General features: G+C 49.9%; 1 protein-coding gene across 1 annotated transcript in view; it reads left to right on the top strand.

The window, feature by feature from the left end:
• Nucleotides 1–2,879: 2,879 nt before the first annotated feature.
• PLB1 (phospholipase B1) overlaps nt 2,880–20,944 on the top strand; it is a gene marked incomplete at its 5' end in the record, with an annotated part of 98,948 nt that continues 80,883 nt past the window's right edge. Inside the window, 12 exons of the mRNA XM_043604237.1 lie at nt 2,880–3,054; nt 4,190–4,248; nt 7,966–8,006; nt 8,581–8,624; nt 11,460–11,550; nt 11,897–11,948; nt 13,820–13,906; nt 16,810–16,872; nt 17,615–17,694; nt 17,980–18,055; nt 19,438–19,533; nt 20,607–20,663. Coding sequence (XP_043460172.1) covers nt 2,880–3,054; nt 4,190–4,248; nt 7,966–8,006; nt 8,581–8,624; nt 11,460–11,550; nt 11,897–11,948; nt 13,820–13,906; nt 16,810–16,872; nt 17,615–17,694; nt 17,980–18,055; nt 19,438–19,533; nt 20,607–20,663 — 921 coding nt within the window. The remainder of the gene's footprint in view (nt 3,055–4,189; nt 4,249–7,965; nt 8,007–8,580; nt 8,625–11,459; nt 11,551–11,896; nt 11,949–13,819; nt 13,907–16,809; nt 16,873–17,614; nt 17,695–17,979; nt 18,056–19,437; nt 19,534–20,606; nt 20,664–20,944) is intronic.

The raw sequence follows: 20,944 nt of genomic DNA, 5'->3' as shown, positions 1-20,944 counted from the left end.
ATTTGCTAACTGTGTCACCTTTAAAATGTCACTTAACCTTTCTGATGCTGTTCCTTATCTATAAGGTCGGGCTAATAGCATTTATCTCAGAGAGTTGTCATGAGGATGAAGGAATTATTTCATGTAAGTCTTAGGATGCCTGACGTATAGAAGCTGCATATAAGTGTTAGCTACCATATACATTTGTATCCTAGCTTTAAAAAAATAAGTCTCTCCTCCTTGCCCTGCTAATTCACCAACCCTACCACCCCCAGAGTGATGATCATCTTAAAACACACGTCAACACTCCTGTCTTTGAAGATCAGTCATGGCTCCCTGTTGCTCACGGAGGAGTCTGGTGTTTGCAGCTCCATAGCCCAGCTGCCTGCCTCTACCCTCCTCTACCCTGCCCTCCACTTACAAATCTGCTCCAGCCTTTTCTAGCATTCTGTCCTTGTCCACACCCCTGTTCCTCCCTGTCATGTGGCTCTTGCTGCCCAGAAAGCTTTCTTCTGGGAATGTAAGGATTATCACTGAGATCTGGGGCAAGTTACAGCAATCATTCCTGCCGTGAGCTCCAATATGGAAATCAGTGCCTGATCTCACAGTGGGCATGAAATGGAAATATACTCTCACTGCTTATGAAACTCCAGATAAATACTTTTCAGGGTCAAAAGGTAAAGCTGCAGAAGACGGCAGAGGTAGAAAAGAAATCGAGCCATCTCCCTCAGGTCAGGCCCCCCACTTTGGCGTTGTCTAATGCTGTTTGGGGCTTCTCACATGGTACATCCTTACAGAAAGAGTGTACCAGGGGCAGAGAACTGGGCAAGGAAAGTCAGAAGACACAAGGGACCAGGATTTATGATTAGGTATCAGTATCATAAATGTATCATGAAGCTGTTAAAGTAAATATCAACATTACATAGCAATATAAAGAATACTCACAATACAATATTAAAGGGAGCTTGCAGGATATAATGTAATCCACACTGATTATAACTAAATGGAAAGAGTGCCCCGTCTGGAGCCTGATGATAGACCCAAGAGAGTGAACAAATCACGTTTGGTTATTGGGGTAGTGGCACTGTGGGCGAATTTTTGTTCCTTTATTTGGAGGGCTGTTAAAGGTACTATAGTGTTACTTGTGTATTTCAAAAATTAAGTGTTTTATGGGAAAACTCTTTGGCATATACACTTAGGATGAGTCTTTTATCATATGTAAATTATATTTTGAGAAGGTAAAGAAAATGTAAATATTTTGTGAGACTGCCCCAAAGTCAGCTGGGAGGAAGAGAATGTCTTTGAGGTTTGCAGTTTCTCTACCTGCCTTTTCTTCCCCCTCCACCTCACACTCAGCAAGACCCTTCTAGACATCCCCACGGGAATCTCACGGTTACCTCTGAAACTCACCTAACCCTTCGGACTATTCCAGAATGTCCTTTGCCTCCCTTGCTTTGTCCTGGATCCCCAAACAACAGCAGCTAGGTGTCCAACATTACCTTAAGAGTTCTGCCCTTTGCTAAGGAGCCAGTAAAGGTATCTTTATGCCTTTATTGCTAGATAACAGCATGATGAAGGGTTATTACTGACCCCTGCCAGGTAACACTCTTGCTTTTCAACTTGGGGACTCTGCCTTAATAGGCTGTGTTAATGAAAGCAGGTGTCCCTGACAATGGAGGAGATAGCTGGAGGGATGAACCTGGACTTTTCTACTACAAGGGACATTACTGAGCTGGGCACATAGATAGAGCTGGAAGGAAGGGCATGAAGTCTGTAAATCTAAAGCTGCAGCTAAATAATCTGAACTGTATTTGCTTTCTTTTAGGGCTCACCCAGGCCACTACCTCTCCTGGCGAGAAAACACTGGAAAAGCAACTATCACCAGAGGTGAGGGCTTTGTCCTGGTAGGAGAAGAGGGGTGGCTGGGTGGGTTCCTTTTCTGGTGGGTATATCCAAATCTCGATGCAAGTTGGCAGGTGCCCCCCTGAGGTCTGGATGGAATGGGCTGGATGAGCTGCTTCCCCCGGGAGCAGTGAAGCTGCCTGGTACAGCAGAGAGGGCACAACCATATCTCCTGGAATTTGAGGCTCATCATCTCTGCATTCCGAGCTGGTGGTTCCCAGAAGCGTCCAGAAAGAGTTATAAATGGGCTTGTTATCTCTGTGAACCTTGAGCAGATGCCGTGAATTATCTGGAGGCATCTGGGTGAGGTCTTCCCAGAACATCCACAAGATAAGGGCTGAGAATAAATTCTTTATCTCTTACCGAAATCAGTAATTCCAGAGAAATTAACTTGTGTCTTGTGACAGTGAGATGTGGTCAAGCAGCCTATTTATGGTGTGTTTTCCCCTGTTGGCATATTTCCTATTCTACTCTTGATTCTGGGGAGAAAAGATGATCTTCCTTCCCAACGCCTTCTATGTGATTGCCAGCAGCTGCTCTGGACCTGTGTGGGCACCTGACGAAGCCTGAGTGGTCATGTGAACCCGAGTGCTGGTCACCCAGTCCCTTCTCTGCTCTCAGCAGCCCCTCTGGGCTTGGGACACACTGATATGGCAGGGACTCCCGAGTTTCCCAGTTTCTGGTTTACCATTCATTTCCAGCAGCACATGAACATAATGCTTCCTGTACCTGCTTTTATGCAGGTAAGCAAGTTAAAAGAGGGAAAGTAGATGATATAAAAAATATGATAGCATAGAATGGATTATTTTTAACTTTTTAGTCTAGATATACTGGGTCTCTTCTTAATTATTTTTTTTACTGTGGTAAAATACACATATGTTTTGAGGCATCCTTACCTGCCACTTGCTAAGGGCATTGTCAATAGACACATGTTCCCTTTTACTAGGTGAACGGGGACTATGATGAACATGACTATGGATAATCACTGCTTCTGAATTTTGAGCCTAGAGAGAACAAGTACATGGTCAAAGTACACCAGATTTCAGGACCTACAATATTTCTCTACGAGGGCAGTTGATGTTTCTGATGTTTGGTTTCTGTTGCAGGCCCTGAAGAACTTTGCATTCTCATGCAACCCAAAGAAGTCAGGATCCAGTGTGCCTCCGAAGTCAGGTATGTGACCCTGAGCCATGAGCCTGGAAGGCTGGCATCTTCTTTGTGAGGTGGCCAGCAGAGGCTCCAGTCCTACTCCTCTTGTATCCTTTGGCCATCCAAGCCTCTTCCCCAGCCTCAGTCCTTAACACCTCCTTTCCCTTCAGCCATTTCTATAGAAGGACACCAGAGATAGAACCAACATGGCCCCACAGTGGCTTGCCTGGGAAAGGGTGACCTCTGGGAGCTCACCTTCAGGGGGCCCAGATGGTGCCATAGGAGCTGTGGGTTAGAACTTGGTCACTCATGTGCCTTCCTGGATCTCGTAAGCTACAGTGGCTGTTGTAGACATTTTTCTCCTATAACAGGCTAGATTTGTCTAATACCTGGATGGTATGAGTGTTGCTCTTGAGCTGGCTGTCTTCTCTGGCTTTATTCTATCAAATAGTTGCATTATAGACCATGTTTAATGGCTTTGCTTATGTTTGCATTGCACTGTCTTATCAGTTTCCAGTTAAGCATGCTATCCTTACTATTCTGTTATATAAGGAGTGTAGCTAGAAAAAGAAATCAATGCACCTCTCAGGAAATGATCTCTTCAGGAAGTTTACTTGTAATGGCCCTGTAACATGACCAGGAGTAGGTCCGTGGTTTCTAGGGAGACTTTAGTTCTAAAAATGCTTGTGGCCCAGGTGGGTCATGGAGGCTTCCTGGTGGACCATTTGCATATGGCTTGCATCTGAGGTTTCTGTGTGTTCACAGAGTAATGTTCTCCGGCACTCTTTGAGTGCCGTTCTCTGGCACTCTTCAAGCTGACATTATCCCTTTTGTACCCAGGTCATTTTCAGGTCATTTCAGGTCATTACTGGTTACTTATTAATGGGGAAATGCAGAGCCAAGGGATAGAGGGAAGCAAGAGGCAGCAAGAGGGAAAAGGAGGGCCATGAGTGACCTTCCATGGGATACCTGTGGCTTCCAGAGAAGAATGAGCCTCTTTTCAGCTGGGTTCCTATGGGTCCCAGTGACCACCTGGTCTTCAGCTTTCCACTGCCATGGCTTTTCACTGCCATGGCCTGCCCCTGCCATCTAGCATCATTGGCTCATCTAGTGGGGAATGCAGATCTAGACCTTCTTAAAGGAGTTCTTGTCTTTGCAGTCCACTCTGTGAGACCTTCTGATATAAAATTTGTGGCAGCCCTGGGCTACGTGGAACCTGTGAGTATTTCAAGGATGTGGAGGTGGGAGTCAGGGTTTGGGACTGGTGAGCCTCAGATGCATGCCTGATAGTCAGGCAAGGTGTTTCATTTCGGGAGAGAAGAACATTCTCTGACTCAGAAGCATTCTAAACCCTAGAGGGTTGTGTGTGTGTGTGTGTGTGTGTGTGTGTGTGTGTGTGTGTGTGTTTAAATCAGATGAATGACTCCCTTTACATCAGGATGAGGAAACTTTGGGAGTTTCTCATTAAAGAATTAAATCAATGGATAAATAAAGTCAAAGATCACAGAGAAATTTAAAGATCATCTCTGAAACTTTCTATTTATGAGCTAAAGAAAAATCATCCTTACATGCTTGGTGAATTTTTAAAAATCTACCCATCTTTGCTAATAGATTTTAGGTGGTATATTTTATATGGTCAGATGAAGGGGAAAGAAAGCAATGAGTGAGGCGGAAAGAACAAGGAGAGAGAGATGAGCAGCGAAAGAGGGTCTGGAGAGAAGGGGGTTGGAGAACAGAGCCAAACGCCAGTATGATTTCCCAGGTCGGTGCTGGCTTCCAGCAGGACCCGCCCCCCCACCCCAACCCTGGCCGGGTCTTGGGAAGGGGTGCCCAGGCCAGCATTCTCCGCTCTACCCCAGAGTCCTGCTGCATCCCGGCCCTGGAACCAGGACATTCCCCTCCCCCACCATCCCCTCCAGTGCCTTTCTCCCTCCTCCACCTACCACAGCTCCTTCCAGCGGCCCTTCCCTGTCCCCTCGCCACAAGCCCTGGCCCACTCCCCATGCCCGGTGCTGGCCCTCCAGAAAGAACCAGACTTCACATTAGAAAACAGACCAGGGGCCCAGGGGAACCTGGCAGGCAAGGCTATCTGTGCCTGGTGTGACCTTGAGTGTGTGTAGATGGGGGTGAAGGTGGGGGTCTGCTAGTGGGAGAGTGTGGAAGGGGAGGTGATCGAGAAAAGAGGCTTCACGTCACGGATAGCACGTTGAGTTTGCTGAGCCCATGTGTCCCTGTGTGCCCGGAACGTGTGTGTCCCTCGCTGGAGGACTCGAGCACTCTCCCGTGTAGGTAGAGAAGTTCAGTGAAGGGAGCCCCCTAAGTCAGGTCTCTAAAGTTAGACCTGGCTAGGGGTGATGACTTCCCCTCTGTGGTTGCAGCTCTGGGAGCTCTCGCGCTCATGAATTATGCAGACCCCAGGGCTCCTGCCTGTCACTCTTGGCCCCCCCTTTCTCCTCCTGTGAGCTGGCCTGGCACTGAACACAGCTTCAGTCAGGGATGGACTCCCTGCTCCCAGAATCTTATCATACAGATGGCACCTCAGCCTTCAGGGTGAAACCTGGAAACACAGCTCCTAGGAGGCAGCCTTCCTGTCTACCCAGAGACTGCGATTGTGAACTCAGCCTGGTTTATAGAAAGTATGGGGCCAGGGAAAAATCACGGAAAGCAGTGTATTTAGAAAGAAAAGAATTCATAACACTGGTACTTTTTTTTCCCTTAATTCCTGGAACTTTCTGTAACTAAGGCTCACTTACCTGTGCCTGTAGTATGCGTTTGTTGAATTCAGCCAGACCAACTTTTCCTCAAAGAACTTTTTTTTTTTAACATTTTTATTTATTTTTGAGACAGAGACAGAGCATGAACGGGGGAGGGCAGAGAGAGAGACACACACACACACAGAATCGGAAGCAGGCTCCAGGCTCCGAGACATCAGCCCAGAGCCCGACGCGGGGCTCGAACCCACAGAACGCGAGATCGTGACCTGAGCTGAAGTCGGACGCTCAACCGACTGAGCCACCCAGGCGCCCCTCCTCAAAGAACTTTAAAGAGCAGATTTACAAATGCTCATAAAATATTTTTCCAAACTAACATGCGGTACATATGAAATGTATAAGAAAAAATCAGGGGCGGCAGTGGGTAAGCTTCCAACTTTGGCTCAGGTTGTGACCTCACAGTTCATGAGTCCGAGCCCCACATTGGGCTCTGTGCTGTCAGTGCGGAGCTCACTTCGGATCCTCTGTCCCCCTCTCCCGCTTGCTTTCTCTCTCAAAAATAAACAAATGTTAAAACAAATCAAACAAAATACATGTATACAGAATAAAAAATTGAAGATCTCATTTGATCACCTCTTCTGCTCAGTCTGCACAAGCACGCGCGCACACACACACACACAAACAGGCATGCACACACACACACCAATACATAGGGAGAGAGTGTGTGTAGCCTAAATAGGGTTATACTGCACGTAGTATCTATGACTTGTTCTTTTGTTTTGCTTTGTTTGCTTAACTAAGAGTTCTAGGCATTTTCTGTGCCGGGGAGGTTACAGGTCATTCTAGCAACTTCCTTGAAGACCAGGCTTGTGTCTCATTTAGGTTTGCATCTCCAGTGCCATAGTGCATTCAGCCAAGGTGAATATGGAGAGAAAATGGCTGCCAGCAGGCAAGATGGAGACATAGGAGTTTGCTGGGTTTGTCCCAGCTTTCCCTTTCTGTGACTTCTAACTGGGCTCTTCTCCCGCTCTCCCCACCTTGTTCCTCTTGTTCTCTCTCTTTCCTTCCCCTCACCAGCCACAACAAGCTTGTTCTGGGCAGGGGCTCTGCTATCATTCAGGTCCCCTTTGCTTGGGCACAAGCTGCCCACTTTGCCTCAGCCCAGCAGCCCGCTGCTCTCATGACTTCACGGCCTGGCATCCTGGTTTATGATTCCTGATTTTTGTTTAGCTTGCCGCATTTCCCTGGAAATTTTACCTTTCAAACTCCTTCTTCCTGGGGAGTAAAAACACTTTGTCCCACTTAGATGAAGGTTGTGGTCAGCCTGCCCTCCCAAGAAGGCTCCAGAAGTGTGACCCAGTTTTACAGACTGGTTGTCCGCTGAGCGGGGTGGGTAAGGATAGACAGGCTCTTTAAAGAGAAGCAGCAGAAGACTGGGTGTAGGTAGTGTGAGTACAACTGTCACCTGTCACCATGACACCTGGAGACACTATCTTCTAGGAAGTCGAGAGAGAAAATTTGTGTCAGAACCTGTGAAAATACTACTACTGATGATAGCTAATACACACTGAGTACTTTCTATGTACTGGACGCAATTCTAGACTCCCCTAGAAGCCTGTAAAGGACACATTGCCCAGGTGGCTTCCCACAGTCTTGCCTCCGTCCAAAGTCAGGGAACATCTTCAGCAGGGAGTGTCCTGTGTTGTCCAGCATTTTACCGAGGGGAAAATGAGAAGCGTCATTCATTCAAAAAACACTTATCAAGCAAATATTCTTTGAATACTTCTGAGGTGTCAGGCACTATTCTGGGTCCGAGGAATATAGTCAAGAACAAAACAGACACAAACTCTTGCCCTCATGCACTTAACACTTGGGTCAAGGGAGACAGGCAATAAACAGAATTTCAGATGAGAAACGTCATGCAGTAAAACAACCCCTTCTGGGTCTAAGTGGAGGTTAACATTCTACACAGAGGCATTTGAATCTAAGCTCTGCTGTTGCTGTTTCCTGTTCTGAAGAAAACATTCATGCCTTCAGTTGCTCTGGGCTCTGATGAACAAATGAGCAAACGTGTTGCATAGGAAGCCTGACATTCGTGAGCAGAGTTGGCCTTTCTCTGGATCCATGGGCTCCCTTTTATTGGTAGGAGGCAGCCGGGGTCTTGCAAGGACAGGCTCTTGCCTCCTTCCCTGGCTGGGCTGTTCACACCTCCTATCTTTTCCAGCCTCCAGACTCTGGGACCGTTGACCTGGAGAAGCAAAAATGGTAACTGTTCTGGAACCACAGAGCCATAGAGCTGAGAGGAGCCTCCAATAGGATCTGCTCTCATCTCTTGGCTTGGTTGTTGGGGAAACCTGAGGGCCAGGGAGGAGACAGCTTGCTCCAAGTGGCCTCAGGAGCAGGTGGCAAAACAGGGAGGAGAACCCAGCCTCCTGCCTCCTCGCCCGACACTCCTGTGCCCACACATCCCCCTGGGGCCTCTGGGTGAATAGGCAGGAAAGGGGGGGGGGGGAGGCGTCGAATATGGAGTTCTTCCTACCACCTGTCTCCTTGCTCTGCTTTGGGGGAAGCATGCAGGGTTGGGCCGGGGTCCTTCTCCTTCTACACTGGGGCTGCATCCCCTTCCAGCTTTGGGCCAGACTAGAAGAGGACCCAGCAAAGCTGTTCACCCTATTCTGGTGGCTCCATAGCCATCTGTGGTGTGTCTCTGACTCCAGGAAGGATAAATCCAGAACCAGAGTGAGGCTGAGCCACGGCTTGTTATGAACTAGACCACATTAGTGGAGAGAAAGGGTTGACAGGTGCAGTCTGATGCTTGCATGTTTGCTTTTACTTGCAGGACGGACAGAAGGCCACAGCAGGCATGCATGGAAGTGGTGACAGGTGGGTCCTGTGTCTTTATGGCCACGTTCCAGATTGTCCCCATCCCTCCCAACAGAGCAGCATTTGGGTTAGTGAAGAGCGTGTATCCTATTGGCTATTTCATCATGGAGCCAGGGTATGAAAAGTCACATACCCAAAAGGTGGGGGCCGTGAGAAATGTGCCTGAGGGTCTCTGAGCAAAAAGAAGGCATGAGGCATTAGGTTAAGGGACCCGGGGGAGACCTCAAAGTGGCAGAGTCCTGAAGCTCCTTCTCCCCGAGGACCCCAAGGCTGGACTTGTAGCACTTCCTCGAGGGAAACTCTCCACCATTCTTCACTCCCCTCTCCCCACACCAAGGAGAAGAGCCAGGTCTGATTTTCAGTCTATTTCATTTTGTAATAACTTCTTTACTCGTAAAATAAAGATGTCAATTGGGTTCAGGAAAACGAAATGAAGAAAATAAAAATTAACTCTAATCCCGGTACTCAGAGATGATCGTTGTGTAACATTCTGGCCTTTTCACATACAAATGTGCTTATGAATATGCAATTCGTGACCTGGCTTTTCTCATTTACTCTCAAAGGTCCCTTACAACTTTATTAAGACCTTCTGAAGCCCCCAAGTCCCTTAATGCCGCTGCATTAGCCTAGCGGGATGTTAGTCACCTGTGCTTGGTGCTCACAAGCCAAGAACGAGGAAACCACCTTTCACTTCATAATTAGAGCAAAGATGCTGCAATGTCACCTCCACATGATGAGCACAGCGAGTGAGGTAGATAGTGCCCTGTCAGCCCAGCCAGTGAACTTCTCCCAGGGCCTGGGAATGACTAGGATCTCTGCAAAGGACAGGGATGAGCAGGATAATGCCCCTGCTTTCAGCCCTCCCTTTCCAGCAGGGAAGGCTGAGACCGGATGTCCAGCCCTCCAGGATTTGACTGACGGGTGAGGGGATATTGCTGACCAAAGTGGCGGCAGGGTCCCCTTGCAGAAGGTCAAAGTGTTCCAAAAGAAGACGTCCCAAACAACTTAGTGGCTGTCGCAGCTCTGCCTCGGTTTGGCCCCATTTTCCTTTAAATGGTAGGAAAAGAGAAGCGTGGTGGGATATTTGGGGTGTCTGGGAAGGTGGGATGTAGTTTAGGCTCTGCAGCGCAAACACAGCTGCTGCTGTGCCTGATTTCTCAACTCGTCTCCATTTTTTGGCCCCTCACCCACATGGTAAAAAGTCCTGGTGACCCCTCGTACACCAGCCGAGTGACCAGGAGTCCCACTAAGCAGAGCTGCAGCAGGAGGTGGGGCAGGGAGGGCAGATTTTGCACCTGAACGTCCTCACCCGGAGCTGTTGGTGCAGCCACCCTAAGGCATGGGAGAATGGGGCGAAGCCGAGAGCTGGACCGGGAGCTCAGCAGCTAGTCTGCCGAGGAGAAAGGGCTCCAGGGACCAGGCCGTGCAGGGGTCTGTTAGGGTTGGCCCAACTTTATCTGGCTCGGCCCACCTGTCCTTCAATCCCAGAACCTCCAAGCTCTTCAGATCTAGCCATGCCCTTGCCCACCGTGGCCGTTTTGCAGATGGGAAAACTAAGTCTTGAGGAGGTGAATGGACTTTCCCAAAGTTACACGATCAGTACGTGGCAGAGTCCCTTTGAATTCAGGTGGTCCAGCCCCACAGCCTGCGCCTTTTGTTGTGACCTCACTGGAGACTGAGAGAGAGGCAGCCCTAAAACAAAATGACGGGAAGATTTATGCGAAAAGAGCATGGTCCCGTCTGATCACAAAAGAACAATACGATACAAACACCTCTACTCTGGAAAGCGATTCTCTCCCAAAGACCTAGCACCAGCTTTTCATGTCTTGTCATTTGCTCTCACAGGCTCTCCTGAGGGGAGCGAGGGAAAAGGTCTTCTCTCCCCCAGCCGCCCGCTTGCATGCACACACGTGTGCACACACTCACACGCGTGTGCATACACTGTCTCTGTCGTCTTCAGCTGGCCTCTGAGCTTCCTGTTTTCTCACCACATGTGGGAAGGGGCTTCTCCTCCTAGTTGGTCAGGACTTAGAAAAGGAAGCTCATTAGTTTGGGTTGAGGATGAAGACCCAGTCACACATGACTTGGGTGACTGTCCAGGCTGACAAAGCCAAGAGACCGGTCTCCTGACTTCCTGCCCGCTGTCTGCTATCTGCACAGTATGGGCTGGATTCTGCTCCCACAGAGCCCCAGGCCCTTCTGGATGGGGGTAAAAGGGAAGGAGGGATTGGGGGTGGGGGGAGGCATCTCCTTCCCATGACACTCTCCCGGCTCTGCCCTCTCCTCTCTTGGGATCAAGATACAACTTAACTACTCCTGACAGCACTATTTTTAGCGGTCCTCTGGCTGTCAGCTCTGGGACATGTGTTCCCCGGAGCTTTCCCGCCCTGCTGTCACTCTCAGAAGGAGGAAGGGGGGCTGGGAGGCAGCCTACCCGGGTCCCTGTCCTAGCACACTTCCCCTAACGAGTCGATGGTGCGTGACGGTGAAAAGCTTGGTGTTTCAAAGCTCTGGTTCAAATCCCAACAACCTCAGTTTACCGTGAGAACTTGGGTAGCTTGCTTAGTTCCTCTCCGCCTCAGTTTCCCCTTCCCACATGTAAAGCACTTAGCGCTGGCTTGGCCTAGCCCTGGACAGGTGCTAGCTTTCAGCCCCAGTCACTTCCGGGGGCCCTCTCCAAGACTGACCTCGCAGCCGAGGGCAGGTTGTGAAGGGCGTGCTTTGGAAGAGTGGAGTTACCCTGGAACCTCCCCCTACGAGGTGGCGGGGGAGGTCTGCCTTCACAGGTCCCCTCCAGCTGGCAGGGCCACAGCCTCAAAGCAGCTCTCTCTTTAGTCCTTTCAGACATCATCAGATATTTCAACCCTTCTGTTCTGAGGCCTTTGTGCGCCCCTGGGAAGACAGTTGTGGCCCACACTGGTGCTCAGTAAGTCCCGTTTCTGGCTTCCCCTGGGACTGTGTACTCCTGTCTGTCCTGGGCATCTGGATGGGTTGGGGGGGGCGGGGGGTGGGTACTGGCAAAGTCAAAGAGGCTTAGAAATAAAGGTTTGTATTAAATCAGAGTCAAAATGTGTCTCCCGCATGGATTTCAGTCTGCCTGATGGGCCTAATTTTAAAAATCAGGTCAGTGTCTGCCCTGCAAAAGCCAGGGGTGGTGCAGTGTGGCCTCGGGCTCTGAGGCTGGCACTTGCGCTGGAGCCAGGGGCAAGCTTCCAGCCCTCAACAAAGCTCTGTTGGACTCACTTTCCTCTCTGCTCGCTCCCTCTCTGCAGAGACTTACGGGCAGAGGCGGAAGGACTGGTGCGGAGCATGAGGGAGAACCAGGTGAGGACCCGCCTGACTCTGAGGTCGGGGCTGCCCGTGTCTGCTCCGAGGCCGTCAGACCAAACACACCGGGCACGCGTGACCCCACTGCCACTGTGCCCTGAACACAGCAACCGGTGTGGTCTGGGTTCCCCAAAGATGCCCTTCCTGTGGCAATTCTCTGGAGTCCATTAAAACACAGGGCTTCTTCTTACGTCCGCAATGTGGTCCTGCTAAAAGTCAGCAGATGAAAATGACTTCCCACCCGGGAAGGCACTTGAGAGCTTGGCTTCCACAGGGAGACACTTTGTGAGTCCTGACTTCTCAGCCTGTTGGCTGTGTGACATTGGGTAAGGCCCTTGACCTCGCTAAGCCTCAGTTTCTACATTTATGAGATGGGGGTAATAAAAGAGGCTACCGGACAGGTTTAGGGAGGATTAAATGGGGCATCAGAGGTGCCTGGTACGGAGGCATTGCTCCAATGAAAGCCTGTAGTTGCCAATGCCATTGAGGTGATGATTGTTGTTATTTTCATATTCATTTTAGGTCTTAGGTGGAGGTCATGTAACCTACATGCTGGGGTCTTGGGCAGTGTGCCCGGTGGCCTCAGGCTCTGAGACTGGCACATGTGCTGGGGCCAGGGGCAAGCTTCTGACCCTCAACAAACCCATTCTCCTAGCAGTTCAGATGCTCTTTACTCAGATGAATTTGTAATAAGCATCCCCAAATGTTTTGTGGCCTCCTTACAGGCAAGTACCAGGTCAAGGCAAGCCTTGCCATCAAGCTGGCTGTAACCAGCACTGAGCTTGGACTGCTGGAACCAAGGGAAGATGCTATCTGGGCCAGCCATGACTTCATTACAGAGTTCGGGGATTAAAGCTAGGTCATTTCAGGTTCTACGAGAACAGTGACGAGTGCAGGAACTATGCTATTAAGTGTTTCCCCTACTGGGAGAATTCCAGAATTTCTAGAATACTCATAACATTCTGGAGAATGGCTAGAAGATCCTGAACCTAATCCCATAATTTTACAGATGAAGAAACTGAATTCCTAAGGAGTCATGGGACCTGCCCAAGTTCACACAGCTAGTTAAGCTAAAATCTAAAGTGCAGCCTGGGTGACAGTCTAAGGTTTCTCTAGCGCACCGCATTGCCTCTTAAAAAAACAAAATGAAAGTTTATTTTTTTTGTTCTGCAACTAATACACGTTCATTATAGAAAAATCAGAAAACACGGATAAACAAAAAGAATATTAAAACCATTCTTCAACCTGATACCCTGACATAATTGCTGTTAACAACTTGATGTATATTCCCTTCTGTATTTTTTCTAAGCATATATTTTATTAAACAGGGATGTTACTGGATGTAGCTACTTGTTATAACCTGCTTTTCTCAATGTAATATTTCCCATGACGATAATTACATTTTCCAGCGTTGTCTTAGCAGCTATATCTTATGAGCGTTCCACAATTTATACAGCAATCCCCTATTTTAGACATTTATGTTGTTGCCAGTTTTTCGTGCTTATAAACAAGGCTTCATCATTGCAGCTAAATCTTTCATGTATCCTTGTTTCCTTAAAATATATGTTGGGAAGTGGAATTATTAGATCAAGAGATATTCCCTTAAAAAATAGTTCTTGATGCATTTTGCCAAATTGCCTTCTAGATTGTTTATACAACTTTAGATTCCTCCCATGTACTTCTTCGTTGGAAAAAAATGCATAAATATGATTTTATGGGTGTGGCTAATGAAATTGACAGATTTGAAAAGGAAAAAGTTCTCTTAATGCCATGTCTTACCACTCTCTCCTTTTATGCTCTTGTCCTTTTTCTTTCTTTCTTTCTTTCTTTCTTTCTTTCTTTCTTTCTTTCTTTTTTTTTTTTTCCAGCAACTTGACTTTCAAAACGACTGGAAGCTCATCAATGTGTTCTTCAGTAACACAAGCCAGGGTCACCTCTGTCCCTTCGCCCAACAGGTAAACCACGGGCTGGGAGGCAGAGGGTTGCAGGTGCAGTGGTAGGGGCAGCCAGAATGACCTTAAACCTGCCTGGTCTACACCTGTCAGGTGGAGCCTGATGGCAGCTATTTCAGAACTTGGGCAACAGACAGATAAATAAATGGGTGTTAGATATCTAAGGGCTCAAGAGCCATCTCTAGGGACAGTGTTTTTAATGTACCATCTTTCATATCAAGGAAAGGAAAGTGAGGTGTAGAGAGGCTGAGTTAATAATTATTCTGCAACTAAGGAAAATCCGCTTCCTAGTGAAAAATCATTTGCTTCTTGTAGCTCTGCTTGTATTTAGTGCTGAATTTGGGAAGAAAAGCAGGATATGTGTGTTCTTGTCGCCTGTTGGCCCATGGGCTCTAGTTATAAGGGGAAGCTAGTATTTCTGTGGGAAGACTGCAACTTCCAGGCTCTTTGGCATTCCTGGAAACCAGACATGAAACGTGTGCCTGCGTTTATTTATGTAGGTGACTATGACTTAAGTCTTTACTGGAGGTTAGTCCTGGTTAGGATCGGTTGAAAGTATAAGGGGTGGCTTAGATGCCCAGGTTATGGTGACGTAAATGGCACACAGACTCTTCCTCAGGAGCCTGAAGGCACGTAAGCCACCTATGGTAGACCAGTTATCTGCCCATGGGGCATTCAGCCCCATCCAGGGCCCCCACCAGGCCACGGCACAGGCATGGGCGGGTGAAGTTTCTTGAGGTCCTTTCCTCTTTCCTGTGCTCCTCTCCCACAACATATGCTCTTGCCTTCCTTCGAACGGCCCATGCTCCCACTTATTCTTGCCCCACCATCCACCCTCCCGCCTTCCATTACTGATGTCGAGCCCTTGGAGAATGCCGAGGGAGGCCCACCTTCCCTGACCAGCTTTTGTGGAACAATATTCCTACAGATCTCCTGGGTGTGTAGCATATAGATCTTGAACCTTTATATTTCTACTTTACTCTCTGTTTTCTCCAATGCCAAGTGAAACTTACATGCCCTGTTTATTCTCTGCTTCCCCTTTTGGTCATTATACACACCAACATTTATTCATGAATTTATGCATTCATGCGGTGAAGTGCTCAAACAAGCATTTAGACATTGCTGAATTCCTCTGCATATCCATCCATCCATCCATCCATCCATCAGTTATCTATTCATCCATAAATTCATCCTCTTTTCTTCCATGCAGGTATGTGCTATTGTATTCATAATGAGTTTGTTTATGCTAGCATTTGTTTTTTTTTAATGTTTGAATGCATTCATTGATGCTCACACTCATTCATAATTCCTTCCATACACTTTATTTCCTATTCAAGCATTATGGATTATTGTATTCTTTCATGTATTTATGCCTTTAAGCATTCTTGCCTACACAAGGCATTTCTGTATACACATATCCATTATGCCTTATTTACTTTTATTTTTAGTTGTACAAACAAAGCACAAATGCTTTTGCCTTAAAAATAAAACTAACACATTAAAATCAAAGCTAAAATACCGTTTTGCCACCACCTTGACTCAGGAGTGTCTAAAGCAGGGTTTGACATAGGGGTCAAACCACGCAGGGATCCCTGGGTACCCTAGGGAAGAGGGATGCCCTGAACGTGGTCCAGATGGGCAGCAAGGACCTTTCTAGGCAGTACCCGAGACTCTTCGGAAGGGAAAGTGTGATGCTGACTGTCATGCTCAGGGAGAGACTCCCTTAGACTATAAGAAATGGACAAAAGGCTTTATTGCTGCCTACGGTGACAGAGCGGGCTGAACCAGCCTCGAGAGGACACTTTTGCGTCAAAGCAGGGATGTGGGGTAGGAGCTGCCCTTTCTCGCTGTTCCAGCCTGAGTGATTGGCAGCTGTCTCCAGAGTCCCTGCCTGTGTCCCCGCAGGAGACAGAACAGCGACTTGGCCTTCCATGTCTTCCTGTCTGAGCCACGTCGCCTCAGGGGACAGCTGGTTTGCAGGCTGCTTAGGAGTTTGTCTTGTCGCAAAATTTATCATTAGTTATTTTTTTCACCCTGAAAAGGTAAACCAGGGTTGATTTTTGAGGTCTTGTCATTTGTTTATATATTTTCATTACAAAGAATTGGGTGGGGTAGGAGGTGTCTTTAAATACTCAGTAATAGGAGTTGGCTCGGATTCTCTCCCTGAGCCCTTTCTCCCTGGGGACCCATGTGGCAGGGAGAGGTCTGACAAAAGTGTGCCGTGCAGAAGTTTTGAGGCCCATCTGGGTCCTTAAATCCAGCGGTAATTGTGTTCCTCCTTTGGACCTGATTTTCTTCAGATGAAAGTGATTCTCAAACTTAAAAAGGGGGGGAGGGGCACTGTGGTGGCTCACTGGGTTAAGCATCTGACTCTTGATTTCGGCTCAGGTCATGGTCTCACAGTTTGAGTTCAAGCCCTGCATCAGGCTCTCTGCTGACAGCACAGGGCCTGCTTGGGATGGTCTCTTGGTCCTCTTTCACTTATTCTTTCTCTCTCTCTCTTAAAATAAATAAATAAACTTAAAAAAATAAAAGGGATTCCATCAGTCTTTGTGAATAAGTCTGGTTTCCCCTCCCTCCTTGAGAGCTTTGGAATGGCCCTGACCTTGGTTTGCCCTTCCCTGACACGGAACTTCCCATTTTAGAGAGTCTGGTTTTTCTTGGTGGATGATGGGTTGGGGAAGTCAGAGAATGGGCAAAAACCTGGGACCAGACTTCCTCCCAGAGGCTGATGGAAGAAGTTTTATCTGAAGAAAATAGGGTCCAAAGGGGGAACACCATTATTCCTGGATTTAAGGACTCCGATAGGGGGTGGGGAGAGAAAGAGGCAGGCCGGCAGGAGCCTGCACATCCTTGGCGCCCTGGGCCCATCCCCATCTGCCCTTAGCACGCTTCTCCTCTCCCAGCACAGGCACGCGGCGGGAGGTCTGCTCAAGCTAGCTGGAGTGCTGGACTACCTGCACCAGGAGGTGAGACTACAGCTCCCCGGGACCACGGGCCCTGAGTTTCCCTTCCCCAAAGACTCCTCGGGCAGCCGGCAGGAAGTTGCTCTTCCAAGGGCTGATGGGGCAGGTTCCGGCTTATTCTCCAGTGGCCTCCACTGAGACAGGGAAAGTGGCCTCAGAAGGGAGACCAAGACCCAGGGGAAAAGCAAAGTGGAGAAGCCAGTCTTCTTGCCTTTTCAGAAAAACCCGGGTCAGGTATATAGCTCTTCACAATCCAAGAAGAGTTCTGAGCAAGACTTCTGGAAGAAGAAGGGATAGAGCACTGGGGTCTCAGTGGCCCTCCTCTTTCCTAAGGCCTCTGAGTCTGAGGCAGTGACAGCCCAAGGGCCTTCCCTTTCCGGCCTGACCATGATAAGCAGGGGAGCTCTGTGGCTCTCACCCCAACCCTTTGATCCCCCGGGAGGCGGCTTTTCTGTCAGGATTACAGTCCCGCTGCCACCAAGGTCCTACTCCCCTGTTGACACTGTGGTGGGGCGGTGTTCTGCCCCCCCAGGGGATGGTGAATGACACCTTTCCACGGTGGCAGTGCCGGCAGCTTTGGAGAGACCCCAACCAAGCACGTCCCAGAGGAGGTACTTAACCAAGGAGAGGCCTGCCGTGTTCAACCACACACCAAACAGGCTCAAACCAAGGGTTCCAGAGAAGCCCCTGGGCAGCAATGGTGGTGACCTTGCAAATGCTCACCTTCTCCCTCGTATCCTCCTAGGTCCCCAAAGCGTTTGTGAACCTGGTGGATCTCTCTGAGGCTCTGGTGGTTTCTCACTGGCACCAAGGGACTCAGCTCAGGTAAAAAGGGAAGTGAAATGAAACCAGCATTTTTTTGATTAGCTGCCATGTGTCAGGCACAGCACGGGGCACTTCGTGTCCCTCAGCCCTATGAGAACGACCCTACCCTTCGTCCTCCCCGACGTGTGCCTCCTCCTCCTACACCTGTAAGACTTCCAACTTTTCCTTCCGTACTCCCTAAGCAACTTCCAGGGTCCCCCCACCAGCTCCCTTCTTCCCCCACGGACAGCATGAATAGCCAACATCGCAACCACGCTCTCATCTCTGGCTTGTTTTAACCGGCAGCCTTGCAGAAGAGCCCTGCAGATACTCAGGGGAGACCGTGAAGCTTTCCGAGGTTGTGACACAGTGGTCCTATCAGGTGAGCCCACCCTCAGACACTGGCTGTTGGCCCACAGGGACAGGTGATCCCGGAGGAGAACGGGGGTGGTAGGAACAAGGAGGGAGCAAACTTGTTCATGTCGAACTTCTTCCATAAATTCAGGACTAAGAGTCAGGGACCAAAGAGAGCTACCCTTCCTTCACTTTCTGGCCATACTTCGGTACTCTCTTGAGCACAGTGGGGACTAAAATACTGGTGGGGGGCGGGGGCGGTGGTGGAACCTAAAGTAAAAGATCAAGGGGTGTCTGGGTGGCTCAGTCGGTCAGGTGTCTGACTCTTGGTTTCAGCTCCGGTCGTGATCTCATGGTTCACGCGTTCATGAGTTCAGCCCGTGTCGGGCTCTGAGCTGACAGCGCGGAGCCTGCTTGGGATTCTGTCTCTCCCTCTCTCTCTGCCCCTCCCCCACTCACACTCTCTCTCAAAATAAATAAAGTTAGAAAAAAAAAAAGATCAAGGAGAATTTTGCAGATTCATTCTGAAATGCCTTTGGTTGTCATCACCACTTGTACCACACGTCCCTGGCTGGTGAGCTGGTGGTGCCCAGGGTGGGCTTGCTCCCCAGACCACAACCCATGGGCAAGTCAGGATTCCTAATGATGAGCATTCTGGTTTAGAGAAGAGACCCAAGGGAGTGTGGATGGCTCAGTGGGTGCCATCGTCCCTTCCAGCAAACAGCTCAAAGCACAAGTTCCTCCTGATGCGTGTTAACATGATGATTTAAAAAAAAATTTTTTTTAAGTTTACTTATTGTGAGAGGGTGGGGAGGGGCAGAGAGAGAGAGAGAGAGAGAGGGGAGAGAGAGAATCCCAAGCAGGCTCCTCACTGTCGGCACAGAGCCCGAAGTTGGGCTCAAACTCCCAAACCGTGAGATCATGACCTGAGCCGAAACCAAGAGTTGGACGCTTCACCCACTGAGCCCCCCAGGCGCCTCTAACATGATGGTTTTTATTTAAGAAGAAAGCCCTATATGAAGTTATATACGGCACTTCTCACTTTGGAAACGACAATTTTGGAGTGGTCAATAGCACATCCCTCCACGGAACCCCACCCTTGAGGAGAGCGTGGGGGCCCCAGCTCGTGCTGGGCTGGGGTGCACTTCACGATCACCCAGAGAATATACTTCAGGTTCATCTCTGGTATTACGTGATGCTGAGGCTTCAGAGGAAAACGAAACCCTGATGTAGTTCATCAAAGGGCCCCAAAGTGTGAGACCAGGGGGAGCTTCCAAAAAGCATGTCATTCAGAACCGCACAGAGGGGCGATTCTGACCCGGGGACCTGCTCCGAACTCCCTGGTGGGAGGATGGGGCAGCCTGGCCTTGCCGGGACTCAGGTGGCACACTTCTCTGCTCCCTCCTTCAGGAGAGCTGGGACCGTCTCCTGGCCTCCAGCAAGTACAACAAGGAGGAGTCCTTCGCAGTGATTTTCCAGCCTTTCTTCTACCAGACCCTACCCTCGGTGAGTGAGGGGGGCTGCGAGGAGGTGGGACCAGCCCTCCCCCCGCCCCTCTTCCCTCCACAGAAGCCGGGCTTCCTCAAGCCCAGCATGTGCCGGGGGAGAAACGCCGCGGTACTCTCTTCTGCTTTCTTGGCGGTTTTGCCACGGGGTTGGGTGGCCCCAGGAGGCGGGTTCTTAGAGGCACAACAGCCTAAAGGTAGAGCATGGACTCTACCGGCCAGACAGGTCCTGACTCTGGAATGGGCCAGCTGTGTGACCTCGGGTGAGTTGTTTGCACCCTGTGTGCCTTGGCTCTTCATCTGCGGGTTCGGGGCCATTACTAATATCCTCTCCCTCTAGGGTGATTGTCAGGATTGCTTGAGTAAATACACGTATGGAGCCCAGAGCGGCACCTGTGTCTGGGAAGCCCTGGGCTCCTCTGAGCTCTTGTGACTGTTCGGGATAGAATTTTCAGGGCAGAACACCACGTTCCTCCCTCTGCACACCCTACACCCATCCCTGGAAGGGAGGGGACTTGGAGTTGCCCCCACCCTTCCCCCAGGTCACTGGGCAAATGCCTCTTGCCCCCCCACCCCCCCGGGGCTGCTCGGACCATGAGCACCATGGTGGGTTCGTGCACGCTCGGCAAGGGGTCTGAGGCCTTAGCGTCTGGGATGGTCCCTCCCTCCAGGCTCCTGGATCCTGCCTGTTGGAGTCCCTGTGCCCCCTCTAGGGCTTCAGGGATGTCCAGATAGTGGTTGGAAATGAGGAGGAGGAGTATTCATTCCCATCCCCCCACCCCCACTCAGAACACACGATTCACTTCCCTGTCACCTGCTCCTTCTGCTGTGTAGCTCCATATGCACAACCTGATGATAGGGAAGAGCGGCCAGACCCTTGACCTGCCCCTGCAGACCCTCACCTCTGAGCCTGACCTCAGACAGGGTCCTTTAAGTGCCTACCAGTAATGGTGGCACTTGGGGCTGAGAGAGAGTCTGGCGGGCCACGCCATCTCTGCCAGGGAGGCTCAAAGTGTGCGGCGGGCCACCCCATCCTAAGGGGCAAAAGCAGGTTCTTATTTGGTTCCGTTTCAGGGGGAACAACCACTCCAGGATCCCAGCACACTCGCCTTGAATCTCTGGAGCAGCATGGTGAGTGGCTGGGGGTCGCGGGGGGTGGGGGGGCTGCCGTGCCAGCTGGGGCTTTGCACACAGGAAGAGAGGCAGGACCTCCACCGCCACACCCACTATGCCCCCTGCTCGGACGGAGGGGCTCCGGGTTGCCCACAGGACCCCGGACGGTGACTCTGAGCCACCAGGGGCCCTGCGCGCACCTGCTGACAGCCCAGGTCTGACCTCCTGGGAGTTTCACCTTCCCATCCGGGGCTGGGCTACCGCGGATCTGTTCTTCACAGAGGCACGGGCATCTCCTC

This window comes from Prionailurus bengalensis, chromosome A3 (genome assembly GCF_016509475.1).
Source record: "Prionailurus bengalensis isolate Pbe53 chromosome A3, Fcat_Pben_1.1_paternal_pri, whole genome shotgun sequence".
Lineage (NCBI taxonomy): Eukaryota > Metazoa > Chordata > Mammalia > Carnivora > Felidae > Prionailurus > Prionailurus bengalensis.
The sequence above is the reverse complement of the archived record's forward strand: the minus strand, read 5'-3'. Positions and strand labels throughout refer to the sequence as shown.